We start from the raw sequence: 15,136 nt of genomic DNA on the forward strand, positions 1-15,136 counted from the left end.
GGATGGAAGGGCTGAGTCAACCTTGAGCCAGTCAGGATCAAACTCCTGGCTATGGGCAGAGTTAGCCTGCAATACTGCATTCTAACCATTGAGCCACCACTGCTCCTAGTGGGCCATCAGACAGTGTCTTCCTCATGCTCCTTTCTGAACAAACTTACCAGCTTGATTTTTTTAAAAAAAATGTTGATTGCAAGTTGGCATGACAATTCCAGATCCCTGTGTGAAATTGGTGAATCATTCTTTTTAATTTATTGTGTTTGTTTTCAAAGGAAGAGTAATCATATTTAGAGAGCCTGAGGCTTTTATGCAAATTGATCTAAGCCCAGCATGCAGAAGAAACAATGGCAAAGAGGGAAGTGGGAGAGACTGCAGCAAGAAGGAAATTGAAAGAATGGCAGGAGGGATTTACGAGCATCAGGCCAGATAGGAAAGAGAAGTTTGGGCAGCTGCACCAGGGATTAAAAAAAAAAGACAAAGGTTTCCCTTGTCCAGTCATGTCCAACTCAAGGGGGTGGCGTTAATGCCCCTTTCCTAGCTGAGAGAGCCAGCGTTGTTCAAAGATGCTTCCGTGGTCATGGGGCTGTTACTTTCCTACTGAAGAGGTGCCTATTTATCTAGTTGAGTTTTCATGCATTTGGACTGCTAGGTAAGAGTTGAGGAAAGTAATGTGGTACTTGAGTCTCAAACTGCCAACTTTCTGGTTGACAAGCCCAGCATCTTAAGGATGCCAAAAGTAATTCACAGTTCTTCAACACTTTCCAACCTACACCATTTTAAGACACTGACTTAAAGCAAGAGCTGTTTACCCTCCCACACATGATTAGTGAATTAAAGTTGCTTGTTTGAAATGAAACTCAGATTTCAGAAATTATGCTAAAGTAAGGAAGCTGATCTTTTGCGATAAAAATATGGTGTCATATTTTACTGGAATTTGATTACTTATTTCCAATGAAATGGTTTTATTTCTATCAATGTTCATCTGAGTTTTAAACAAAAAGCAAGGTGGAAATTGGATCCTATTAGTGAGGATCAAGAAGTCTCCTTTAATTGATAATCAATCAAAAATGGCATCTTCTGAAAGGATGACTTGATTCTTTCTTGCTAACTGTCCCATTTCATCCTCATTTTTTTTCCTGGTGTAAACTTCCACAATTTCCAGAAAACTACTTCAAAGCCATTTTAAATACCGTATATTGATTTTCTGTTTTTCATTGTTCAATTCCTTTTCTGAAAAAAAAAATCACTTCATGCATATTTCTTTTCATAACTTTATTTTTATCCATTTTGCCTAATATACTTTTAAAAGTAACCTTTTCAATAACACATTTTTATCTACAATTATGCATATGTTTCAGCTGGGAACAACAGCAGCATTCAGGGTATTACAAATGCTAAAGGATAAATAATTTAGGTAGCATGCATTACACTGGATTTAAAATTATTTATGACACCAGCCTTATTAGAAGTCTCAGCTTATGCCTGGATTTTATATAGCCATAAAATGCTTATGGTAACTATATAGTTAATTTAAAAAAATCTTTCCATTTTAATAGAACAATTAATAAGTCAGTTACAGATAAAAGTGTGTGTTTGTTCACCCCTCTAGTTTATATTCGGATATAAATTTTGTCAAAGTAATTTGACTTGTGTTTTTCTTTTAAGGTTTTCCAGTTGTCATTGCATAAGAAAATGTGTTTAATTCTGCTAAGGACAATATTCCTCAAGGCAATTTTCAAGTCACCCAAGTACAACACTACACTAGCTAAGTCTGTGAGATTCCTTCCTTCTAAAGCCACATAACTTTACATTTCTGAAAGATCCTTCTTTTTAATGCAAATAGGAATGTGTGAACAATTTATGAAACAGCATGATCTTTCTTTTCACTTTGCTGAGTTCCTTGCTTTGCATTTTTATTGTAGAATATGAATATAAATTCAGAAATCTGGATGCTTTTCCCTTTTACATGATGTATAAGGACTCTGTTCCCCCACATATTTGATATTCAAGAATGGCATAATTGTTTTCTTTGGACCTTTTCGGGTTGTTTTTCTTTTGGTACATGCTATTAGGAACTGATATATTGCCGAAATATATCAAAATGTTACAAATAGGGAAAAAAAGTTTATGTACTTATACCTTCAATTTATGTTTCCAATAAGAAGAGATGGCATTTCTATATCTACCTTGCCTGGAGTGAAATACATTCTTGTGTCCATTTTCTTCAGAGATCCCAGTTGTCTTTATTTCATATAATATCTGGCATTTTGCTATCCCAAAAATATATCACTCCTCCTTAAAATAAGGGGATATGAAGCAATAATGTTTAGTTGTAGACTGCAGTCCTATTGCTTCCCTACTTATGAATCAATTCCACTGAACTCAAAAGAGTTTATTATTCTTTATTACTTAGAATAGATTTATAGAATTGCACTTCACACAATTTTGGAATAAGTTTTCAGAGAATGCCACCTTTTCATTTGTCCTTATTTGTTTGTTTTCATGTCTTCTCCTGGAATAATGAGTCATCGTAGTCAAAGCACAGATTTTCAGAGGGCAAAATCCCGCCCCTTTGTTTTAGGGAAAGGTAAAATGCAGACATATCATTATTTACTTGGCCTTATAGGCAGGAATCAAAGGTTCATTTACTGTAAATTTTAATCAAGCCAACACTATTTGACCTCATAAATGTACAGTTTAAAATGCATATTTTCATATCAATAAAGAAATATGATTAAAAAATTATTAGCTGCAAGATAATAAGGGTCTCAGGACAGTTTATCAAACAGAAAGAATTCTACCGCAATATAAATGTATCAACTTTCTTTAATGTCCAAGTATTTCTTAAAGACCAGAAAGTTGGCAATTCTATAATTCCATTTGAAGCACTTTCCAAAGGTCAAGGGAGGAACCAAACTCAGGATATTTCCAGATGGGTCAGAATACATATACATATAAATATACATATACATATACTCATACACACATACACATATATATAGTGTGTGTGTGTATGTGTGTGTGTGTGTCTCTGTGTCTCTGTGTGTATATGTACCATTAGCCAATACTGTAGAGTGGATATACAAAATCTGTGTGGAATGACTCCATGGTGCTACGCAAGCAACTGCCACTTTGTTAAATTTAAGCGAATTGTCTTTCACTTGTTGTAATAATTTGTTTTAGGACTTATTTGCCTTGTTGAAATTTTTTATTAATTATATCTGCCGACTTAGAACTGCACCAAAGGTACTCATGAAATTAATGTCAGCAACAATTATGGCAATGTTCTTCACTGCTATCTCGTATTCAAACAGGCCAAGAAGATGTCACTATATATACCAACATTTTCAGTTCTAGTTCTGGGGAAGAAAAAGAGTTAGGGATGTAATTACATTGAAATTATTAAAATGTAAATTGTGATAAATGAAGGCCCTTCTATATTATGTGCAAATGAAGAAATCATGAGCAAGGAAACAACTACCATAAATTCAATAAACATGCCAAGGGCAATGACAGTTCAGCATTTTAAATCGACAACTCAGCCTTTCTTAATAACTATTTAGGGAATACATACAAGTAACAACAAAAAAGTAGTACAAGACGAGATGGCCCATACAATCGCCAAGAGTTGGACAGAATGGAATGGATAACATCATCATCAGGTGTAGCAATATAATACTTTGCCATAAAAGGTAGCAAATTACATGTGAGCAGCAAATTACATGTGTACACTATCTTTTGCATGTCTTTGACTCTATAAATACAATAAATCTTTTAGCCTTGTCATCTGTCATGTGAGGCAGATCCTTATAGCTAATGTGTTCTTCTTTTTATTGGTTAGCCTCCTCTGTTGATTGAGCATGGAATCATTACTCCACAGCTGAATATTCCACATCAATAATTCCATAATGAATGATTCTGCATAGTGAATACTGGAATTTTTAACTGTGCTATACAAAGATCCAGGAAATTGTAAGCTAAAGTTACCTTAAAAGGATTGAAAGATATAGACTTTGGATGAAGAGCCTCTCCAAAATTAGATTTCTTTTGTTTCAAAAGCCTCTTTTATGATGGCTCAGTGAAGGGAATTCCTTCCCCTTAAACCAGTGTTTCTCAATCATGGCAAACTTAAGACATGTGAGCTTAAATGCCCAGAGTTGAAGTCCACAAGGCTTAAAATTTCCACAGCTGAGAAATACCACCTTAAATAGTCCTCCAATTTCAGCAAAAGCAAAATACAAGGTCCTGATCAGTGATATAAACAGTATTTGAAAGAAAAATTAAGACTGTAGCACAAGAATTTCAGGATGGCTTTCTTTTCAAATTAAACTTATTTTTGGTGGAAATATCTTCTTTTGTTTTCTACTAAGGCTAGACATGGGGATGGGAGCTTGGTGTTTTTGTGAATCTCATACATTTGATAGTTGCCCCCTTATCTGTCTGAAAAAAAGAATGTCTCACAACAAAATTTTCCATGTTGCATGAGATAACTTGAGCTTCTTGGCTTGGTATGGATCAGGCTTGAGAAAATAGGAAAGATGGATTTGGAAAAAAAAAATAGGAGATTGAGCAATTCTGTATAATCTTGTCCCCATTTCTGCTTTGACTGTTTATGGACTAAAATTAATAATGATCTATTCTACAGTTTGATTCAAAAACCAATGTCATCTTGAATTATACAAATATTATGCTTTAACATATTGTAAGCATGATACAGAATGAAGTGCCAGGATGAATTTATTTAGTTCCACTATCAACACTCCATTATTGGCTTCATTGCCCTCTACTCTATATCTTGAGGATAGGTTTCTGCAGTAGAAAACATTTGTTTCTATGTAGGTTCCATTTTCATGGATTTTTTTAAAAAAAAATGATGTTTCCAGTGATTATGAAAGGAATAAAAGCAGACAAAAAATTCCACTAAGCATTTCATACCCAATACATGAAAGGTAGAGCACAATACTCACAGATTCCATGCTAATGTGTTCATCTTTGTCTTTCTCCATGCATACACATTATACCCAAAAGCAGAACATTTGAATCCTGGGCAGCTGTGAGGGGTAAATGGGAAAATGCTGAGATGCTATATTAACTGTATCATTTGCATAATGATATCATAACATTTTGATATTCTATGGTGAGTAACAGATGTCTGTGATTTGAATATACTATAATAATTCTGTTCGGTGCAAGAGAATTTTAAAAGCCTAATCTAGAGGTCATCACCATATAAATGATAGTAGCCAATTCCTTATAATGAGTTATAGACAGGCTTAGAGAAGGTATACCTGTGTAATGCTGAGTTCATATTTTAAGTAGGACTGCACAGCTTTTTTGACTGGGTGGAAAGATTGAAGACTGTACTTGACCTTTCCATGGCATGCCAGTATCTGCACTCTAACAAATGAGTGACTTCAAGGACAAAAATGAGCAGGGAACAACCAAAGCTTCGTTTCATTTAATTTGAATAGAGTCAGCATGATTGGTTTCCATCTATTTAATAATATCCAGAAGTTGGAAATCAATCAATCAATCAATCAATCAATCATCAATAAGAATAGAGCTGGAAGGAACCTTGGAGGTCTTCTAGTCCAACCTCCTGCTCAAGCAGGAGACCCTTTACATTTCCGACACCTGGCGATCCAGTCTTTCCTTAAAAACCTCCAGTGATGAAGCACCTACAACTTCTGGATGCAAGCTTTTCCACGGGTTAATTGTTCTCACTGTTAGGAAGTTTCTCTTTAGTTCCAGGTTGCTTCTCTTCTTGATTAGCTTCCATCCATTGTTTCTTGTCTTTCCTTCTGGTGCTTTGGAAAATAAGTTACCTACCTCTTCTTTGTGGCAGCCCCTCAAATACTGGAACACTGCTGTTTCATTCCATTTCAACTGAATGAAATACGATTGAAATTCCATTCCAACAGCATTTCATCCTGTTGAAAAATGGAAAAAAGCACTAGAAAAGAATGTATACAAAGTAGACAAAATATATTAAGGAGTTTTTGTAATCACTTTGATTATTTGATTGTTCAGTAAATAGACTATATTTCCCACCTCTGATCTTAGTATAACTGATACATTTAGCAGATTATTAGGAAGATTATAGACTTCACATGGCAAAAGAATGATTTAAACTGCCATGGAGAGCTACTATTAGCTACTTGGCACATAGCAAATGAAATACAAATGATGACAAGGAGTTCTTAGCCTAGTTAACAAGATGCAATCTGTTCCTAACAGTTGGCAAACAGAACACAGAATCCATGGAATAGAAAAAGGATTTCATCCAAAGTGACAGGCATGAATAAAACTATGATATGTATGTTTAGAAGTGAGAATAAAAGAGAAATGAGCATTGAGTCATTTCGATGCATTAGGAAAACTTTTCTAGAGGTAAGAAGCTAATTCTTTTGCCAAGAGTCCGTGCAGAGTTGCTCAGTTTCAGCATGATGGCTGCTTTGGGTTCATTGGGCAGAAGCCTGCAGAGAGCAAAGTAGACGGTGGCAACTGGAGGATCTGTCCCTGTGGGTTTTACTCCGCTAATCGCAGCCAACTTCAGGGGGCAGTGCTCACCTCTGTTTCAGTAAGGTCATTGAGCCAGTGCTGTCTGAAGATGATTCTGCAGTCATGTAGCCAGCATAATATCACACTGCAGCACAGAGTGTATAGCAAAACATGGAATGCTTTTACCTTCTCACAAAAGTGGTACTTATTTATCTAATTGCACTTTTACATGCTTTCGAACGGCTAGGTTGGCAGGAGCTGAGGCAAACTCATTCCATCATGTGATGGTAGAACCTGCTGAAGGAGGGAGAAGGATAAATCAGAGCAACAAAGAGTTAGTAGCTGCTCAGAAAGAAAGCTTTGCACTAAAGCAGGATAAAGAGGAAAAGCAAAGCCTCGGAGTTGCTTATTAGGGCCTACAATGCAACATCTTTGAAAAATATAAGTCATTTTTTTTCAACTAATTCCTGTGTCTACAAAAGATTTGAGAGATCAATATTTCTGTAGCAATAAAGAAACAAACAAACATTGATAATCATTTCCCCCCCCAAAAAAACCCCTAACTCTAAGTCAACAATGTCAAAATAAACAAAAAACCACTGGCTGGCAGAGCCTAAATGGCACATTGGTTGGAGGGTCAGAAGCGTATCACACACTCAGGAGCACATCTGGAGTTTGATCCCTTTTTTTTTTTACCAGTGTAGGGCACTGAGTAGCAGGGAAATGATAGCAGGGAATCAAAGAGATTGTCCTGCAATAAAAGGACAGCAGCATTGGCCAACTTTGTTGCTGAACTGCATGGTTGACATACTGTTCTTCTGCTGCAAGGTGGCATATTAAAGCAGCTATGTGGACGAGCCCCATAGGGCAATCCCAGATTTATTTGAATTTGGAAGAAATAATCATACAGTATAAGTCCTTAAGCCTTTCCTCGAAGACAATACTAGAAAATAAAATTAGACAGCAAACAAACAATATTCAAGAATATAATAAGACAAAGAAAGATCTTATGCCTTTATTTCCAGTCAGGGAAGCTTAAGCAGATGACACTGGTCAGACCCCCCTTCAAAGCCAGCAAACATGCAGCAATCTCTTGATTAGATCAGTATAAATGTTTTATCCCATGGGCAATTTTGACTAGATGCATAGGATCTGAATCTTAATTAAGCACATCTGCTTTTCAGTGGATTCATCACACAGGGTTTTAAGAAGGAGAAGGAGGACAAGCCTATCTTACCTTGGAATATTTTGCTCTCCTGCCAAGAATGAGAACATCAAGGCTAAAAGAGCCTTTGTTTATACCAGGTGGTGATGAGACCACCTCAAAGTTAAGGAGTATCTGTTATCAAGGTTAATTGGATTGAAGATGAGAAAGATCATCCTACTCTACACAAGTGTCACACCAAGGACAAGGCAGAACAAAGCGTAACCCAAATATAACTCTTCAGTGACTAAAATAAATGCCTGTGTACTGAATACTATACTGAATACTTGGCCATTGCATGTAAATAGTCTATGCACCTAAGGAAAGAGGTACAGACCACTGTTTTGTTTCTCCTCATCATTCTTCTGATAAAATCAGCAGTACCACACCTAGGACAAAAACAAAGGGAAAAATAAAGTCAAAATTTATAAGAGGAAGAAACTAAAAGAAAATTCCTCACAAGATGTGTATACAATTCAATTATGTTATTGAGCTATGGTAGTGCAGTAATTGGAATACAGTCACACAGGCTAATTCTGCTGACTGCTTGCAGTTCAGCAGTTCCAGTATCACCTGCTCAAGGTTGACTTAGCCTTCCATCCTTTCAAGGTCAGTAAAATGAGGAGCCAGATTGTTGGGGGCAATAGGCTGATTCTGTAAGCGGCTTAGAGAGGACAGTAAAGTACTGTGAAGCGGTACATAAGTCTAAGTGCTATTGCAATTGTGATCGTGAAGTTCCCAAGCACCAGAGGAGAAGACTGAGAGCAGGTTTCTCCCGCAGCTTTGGCAGAAGTAATTTGAGGTGACATAAATTGCTTCCAGAGGAGAATCATGTTGTCTCTTCGCTTCGATGAAAAGAGTTAGGTTGCCTCTATGGCACAAATCTTTTTATCAAAGCAAATCTTAGTCACTTTGCACTTGTCTAAAATATGTAATACACATAGCTGAAGAATCATTTTCAACAGTGAAATAATCACTGTCTTAGGATCTGGAGACATTCCACTGGAATATTTGTTCAAACACATCACAAGCCATCACCAGACACCTATATGCTCTTGATGTTAATACATATTTATATAGCACTTGTCATACAATGTATTTTACAAGCCATGTCTCATTCATCTCCTTTAAGGATTATCATTACTTTGTCAGGGTTACAAAGATTTTTTTCCCCCTCAGGCTAGAAGATCTGACTTGCACAAGGCTACTCAAGGAATCCTTGTCAGAAATAGAAATTAATATAAAGCCATTCTAGCCCTGAATTTTCTCCACCATACAGTAACAGAAGTGAGGTGAACATAGGACATAGAATCATAGAGCTAGAAGAGACCTCACAAGTCTTCTAGTCCAACCCCCTGCTCAAGGCAGGAGACCTTATCCCATCCTGGTTAAATGATTGTCCAATCTAGTTTTAAAACCTCCAGTGATGAAGCAGGAGGCAAGCTATTCCACTTATTAATTGTTGTCACTGCCAGAAAAGTTCTCCTTAATTCTAAGTTGGATCTCTCTTTAACAAGCTTCCACCCATTACCTTTTGTCCTGTCCTCTGATGCTTTGTAAAGTAAGTGATCCCCCTCTTCTCTGCGACAGCCCCTCAATTACTGAAAGACAATTAATATGTCACCCCTAATCCTTCTCTTCAATAGGCTAAACCACAGGTCTGCAACCCGCGGCTCCGGAGCCACATGTGGCTCTTTCAGCGGTCTCCTGCGGCTCCCAGTCCTCTGCCATGTGCAGTCCAAAAAAAAAAGTGGGACTAAAAAAGTTCAACCAATCAATTTAAATATGCAGGGTAGGTGCATATCTCGCCTTGTGTCCACTCTTCAGTCAAACCCTGTTCTGCACATGCGCGCATGTACATGCATGTGCACACATTTTTTGTGGCTCCCAGTTTTTCCTTTTGTGAGGGAACCGGTTCCGAGTGGCTCTTTCACTGTTTCAGGATGCTGACCCCTGGGCTAAACATACAAGGTTTCCATAACGATTCATCGTACAATTTAGCCCTCAGATCATTTGACATCTTTGTTGCTCTTCTCTATACACTTTCTGGAGTCTCAGAATCTTCTTTGTATCATGGTGACCAGAACTGTACGCAGTACTCCAAATGTGACCTCAACTAGTGTGATATAAAGCAGTATTATCACTTTTTGCGATCTTGATGCTATCCCTCTGTTGATGCAGCCAAGGACTGTATTGGTTTCTTTGGGCAGGTGCAGCACACTGCTGTGCATAACTTAAGTGGTGACCCTTTAGGATATGTAGATCTCTCTCCCTGTTACTATTGTTAAGCCAGGAGCCACCTATTCTGTACTTATGTATTTGGCTTTTCCTGCTTAACTGCAGGAACTTCCTTTTCTCACCGCTGAACTGTATCTTGTTGGATAGGGCCCAATGCTCATGTTTGTCAAGATCCTTCTGAATCTTGAATCTATCTTCCAAAGTGTTAGCAATTCTAATACTTTGGAAGATAGTATTAGATGTTGATATCATCTGTAAATTTGATGAATTCCCCTTCTATCCCATTCTCTAGATCATTTATAAAGATGTTGAATGTTGAGATGCCCCACTGCACACTTCCCTACATGTAATCTCCTTGAGAACTACCTGCTAATTGACTAACTGTTGTGTTCGGTCAGGTGACAGATAACACGGAGATGGTTCAGGGCTTAGACTGTTTATTCTAGCTGCACATGGTTGAACTGACCTCGCATGGCCCTGTGTTACTTATATGTCCGGCAAGTGCCGGACACTAGCCAACCACCTGGCTGGAATCTCCCGTCTTGCCTCAGGCACCCAACCCGGTGTCCTAGGATTCCCACCGGCTGGATTAGCCAATCCCGAGGCTGTGCAGTTGTATACAGAACATTAACTGCTTAACAAATGTAAATCCATCTGAGAGTGATATTGTCTAGCTCACATTGCTCTATTTTATCAAGAAGTAGGCTGTAGTCTACTTTATCAAATGCCTTACTTTGGTGTTAAGTATCTCTGAGGGCAAGCATCTTCAGAAAACAGAGGTGATACTTCTCCACATAATTTAAATCACATCCAACTTGATGTTTAATTTTTTATTAGAAACAACTGCCTAAATTAAAATATAACTTCAAAATTCAGCCCACTTTACCTGCAAACATTGTAGTTATTTTATCTGGAGAAAAAAAAGACTTCCTTGTAGAAAGACGTGACCTGGGAACAGGGACGACCTTGTACTTACAATCAGAATGGTTCAAAGGGGCAGAGACTGTCTCGATTTCAAGAATTCCTTGCCTTAATGAAGCACATCCGAATCATTCAGCGTTTCTGGTTAGTGTTTCACAAGGACTGAAAAGTTAAGTTTCCAGAACTTCTCATGCAATGTTTCATTGTCACCAGCAGGTGGCTCCCTCAGCACTATTGATTCACATTTTTAAAAAGTGAGCAGAATTCAAATAGAGCTAGAAAAAATAATGCTTTTCTTCTGTTATGCATCTTTATGCCTGCAGAATATAGGAGAAGAAGGAGAGAGCATTAAATATATATAGGTCAAGCTAAAGGTTCCCCCGCACGTGCGTGCTAGTCGTTTCCAACTCTAGGGGCCGGTGCTCATCTCCGTTTCAAAGCCGAAGAGCCAGCATTTGTCCGAGGACGTCCCCGTGGTCATGTGGCCGGCATGACTAGACGCCAAAAGCGCACGGAACACTGTTACCTTCCCACTGTAGTGGTCCCTATTTTTCTACTTGCATTTTTACGTGCTTTCAAACTGCTAGGTTGGCAGAAGCTGGGATGAGTAACAGGCACTCACTCTGTTACGCAGCACTCAGGATTCAACCTGCCAAACTGCCGATCTTCTGATTGACAAGCTCAGCGTCCTAACCCACTGAGCCACCGCGTCCTATATATATATATAATGCTCTCTCCTTCCTCAACTATCAAATTTATTGTTAGTACAGGACAGTTTTCAAATAATCATTTAGTATTGGTTACTTATTGGGCTAGCTTGGCTTTTAAACAAGTTATATACAGTAGAACTATGAACCCTTACACTAATTGACTAAATCATCAAACAGTCCTTTTGGAGCTGAATCTATTTTAATGCAAGACAAAGTGCATCAGAGGTCAGGAAAATCATGTATAAGAAAGTATTTGTGTCTGTTTGATATCAACCAGCATTTTTTTTAAAAAAAAAAAGTGAATTAGACACAGTGACAACTTTTTTCCCTAAGCTGTTAAAAGGCACCGGTACTCATTTACTATCCTAGCTTTATAGCTTTCTTAAGCAGAGGTTCATTTTTGATTTGAAGTCTCTCAGTGCAAATGTCCCAGGAGGGAAGGGAAGTTTGTAATAATTAGCTTCCACTTTTCAAGTTCTTCCTGCAACGTAGAATCCACTTGTTTTCATTGGTATGGTTAAGTCCCTCCCAACTCAACAAATGTGAACTGAAATATGAATTAGAACTAAAACAAAGTTATTAAGAGCAGATCCTAGCAGGCATACAGATGTCTCCACTTATCCTGTTTATTGCTTTTGCAGCTGCACAGAAGGACCATAACACTTCTTTTACACAAGTGCAGAAGAACTTTTTAAAGAAATAGGGGAGTTTTTTTCCTCCCCCTCTTAAAACCTGGAAAAACTAGGACATCCAGAGCCTGCATCTACTTTACTGGAATTGGTGACTGGCATTTTGTAAGCAAGTGACAGTTTTCCTGAATTAATCAAAGGATATTTTGTTCCCAAGTTTTTAGTCTACAAGCAAACTGGATCAGCTGGTGTCACTTCACCTTAACCAGTAGATACCTCAATTTTGTAAGTACAGTGGACTGAAATGTCAGTTGAGAAAATTGAACTGTGCATTTTATCTCCAGAAGAAGCGGATGGCAGATGTGCTTCACAGCCCGACCTTAATGAGACCAAATTCAGCAGTCCACATGTGGATTGGCACAAGTACGAACTTTGTTCTTCATTCTCTCTACCCAGTGGTAAGTGCCTCACTTTATATTTTATTTTGGAGTCCCATCTTGCGTCTAATGATGGATCAATATGTAGACTTAAATATATAGTAGGCTTTTGACTTTCAGCACTGATGGCTGTCAAAACAGATATAAGCTAGCCATAAGATCATAACTGAATAATTGCAGAATTTATATCTTGTGACATCTGTTTTATTTAAATGGCCACATTTTAAATATATTTATGGGAACTGTACAAATCTTAATTCCAGTTCAATGAATGCAGTTGACCTGTATTTGCTTAGAGCTTTTTCCCATTATGCAATATTCATGCTGTTTTAATTGGTGGATGGTGATTCACCCTAGTGATGTTAACTCTTCCAATTAAAAATAATAATGTGCTTCTTTGGTAATAGCTGGTTTCCATCTACAGAAGGTATTTCTTTGGCACTTTTAAGAGAAAAGAAGGGAGCTAATCATGAACAAAATAAGGTTATTCACATTGCTGCTTTGTATATTTTCAAATGAGATGTCATTGCATCTATGTGTTTATGGCACAAGACATATTCTTTGTTTTCTGTGATTATAAGTCTGGTCTTCGCATGCAACAGTATAATCCTGTTCATACATGCTCAGATGTAATTCCCAATGAGTTCAGTAGAACATATGGTTGAATGTACAAAATTAACACTAACGTCTTGCAAACCAAGGAAGGGATACTATAGGTCTTTCAAATTGTAAAGTTCCATCAATATTTGTAATTTAAACTCATGCCTTGACTAATTTATATAATAAATTTCTTAATCTTGATGATACCACACAGCGCTTTGTTTTGACACAGGTGGCCTGATATATATATATATATATATATATATATATATATATATATATATATATATATATATATATATATATATATATATATATATGTGTGTGTGTGTGTGTGTGTGTGTGTGTGTGTGTGTGTGTGTGTGTGTGTGTATGTGTGTATATATATATATATATATATATATATATATATATATATATATATATATATATGGATCCTTGGTTTTTCGGGTTTTTCCCCGCGTAGAATTAAAGGTGTAGGCGCAACGTTTCGACGGAGTCCCATCCGTCATCATCAGGCTGGTGGCTTTAGCTTCCTTCTTCTGGGAGAAGAAGGAAGCTAAAGCCACCAGCCTGATGATGACGGATGGGACTCCGTCGAAACGTTGCGCCTACACCTTTAATTCTACGCGGGGAAAAACCCGAAAAACCAAGGATCCACATACAGGCACCCGCGAAAACCTCAGAAAACATATATATATATATATATATATATATATATGGAAGTGGGCACTTTTTCTTTAGCAAATGAATTACATTTACATGCATATGTGGGTATGGGGGTGTCTATATGACTTGCCAGACTATATCCTGCCAGAGTATTGTATCATATTCACACATTAGTAATTGAATTTCTTGTTCATATATGCTGCCTCATTCATTCTTACATTAATGACTTGTCCTCCACAATTTCCATCATGTTGCAAATAAGAAGGAATATACAAAGGATAATTTTCAAAAGGAAATGGAGAATTGCAAATATTCGACACTCAGTTCTGCCCAGCTTGTAATTGTCATGCCCAACATTGGTGTCCAAATGGTCATCTAAGAGCAGTTTTAAGAACTGTCTTGAAAATATGCACTGGAATAAATTCTTATTGAAGATTCATTGAAGTTAATACCCTGAAGGAATTGTTTTTACTTGCAAAACCTCTTGGATCATCTTATTTATTAATTATGTCTGTTTGTTAGCTGTTTTGCAAACCAAGATTAAATCCAAGACCCTATTAAATACAATGTTTAAAAAAACAAGGATACAAAGGACAATTCCTGTCTACAAGGAAGACTTTGAAAAATATCATACATTTTGTTTGTGCTCATAGGTATACAATTCTTCAAATTCTACTCAATGTTTTCAAGGCGCGGTTACTGAGAGACATAAAATGGTTCATACCTGGTTCAGTATTGCATTGAGATTTTCTTTGCTGTAATAGGAAGTTTATTTCATGATGTATGTCATCTCATTTGCTTCATAGGAGATATCTGCAACTGACTTAGGTTTGCGCTTGATGTATAATCACTTGTTACATGACACCTGAATGCAAGCAGTGTTTTATTTACATCTAGTGGGGAAAGGAACAGTCTCAATGGAATAAGAAATAATTCTAAAGCATAATTAGCACCTGCTGATGAAAAATCTCAAACAGTATAGAAAGGCTGTGAGTTGCTTCAGTTACCCTGTGACTTGTCCAAGTACTGTTGTTGGGTCATTTTCTCACTTCTTTGTTTTTTCCTCTTTAAATAACAAGTAGCCCTTGACTTACAACCACACTTAAGCACAACACTTCTACTGCTAAGCAAGACAGTGAGGTGAATTTTGCCCCATTCTGCAACCACAGTTTGTTAAGTGAATCACTGCAATTGTTAAGTTAGTAACACAATTGTTAAGTAAATCTGGCT

At 37.2% G+C, this 15,136-nt stretch overlaps 1 protein-coding gene across 1 annotated transcript in view; it reads left to right on the forward strand.

The window, feature by feature from the left end:
• The first annotated feature begins 12,279 nt into the window (after positions 1-12,279).
• The window catches only part of ANO3 (anoctamin 3), a 254,887-nt gene continuing 252,030 nt past the window's right edge, over positions 12,280-15,136 (forward strand). The window contains exon 1 of the mRNA XM_083348587.1: positions 12,280-12,658. Within this exon, the coding sequence (XP_083204713.1) occupies positions 12,505-12,658 (154 nt within the window). The 5' untranslated portion in view covers positions 12,280-12,504. The remainder of the gene's footprint in view (positions 12,659-15,136) is intronic.

The sequence above is a fragment of the Vipera ursinii genome (assembly GCF_947247035.1).
Source record: "Vipera ursinii genome assembly, chromosome: 1".
NCBI lineage: Eukaryota > Metazoa > Chordata > Lepidosauria > Squamata > Viperidae > Vipera > Vipera ursinii.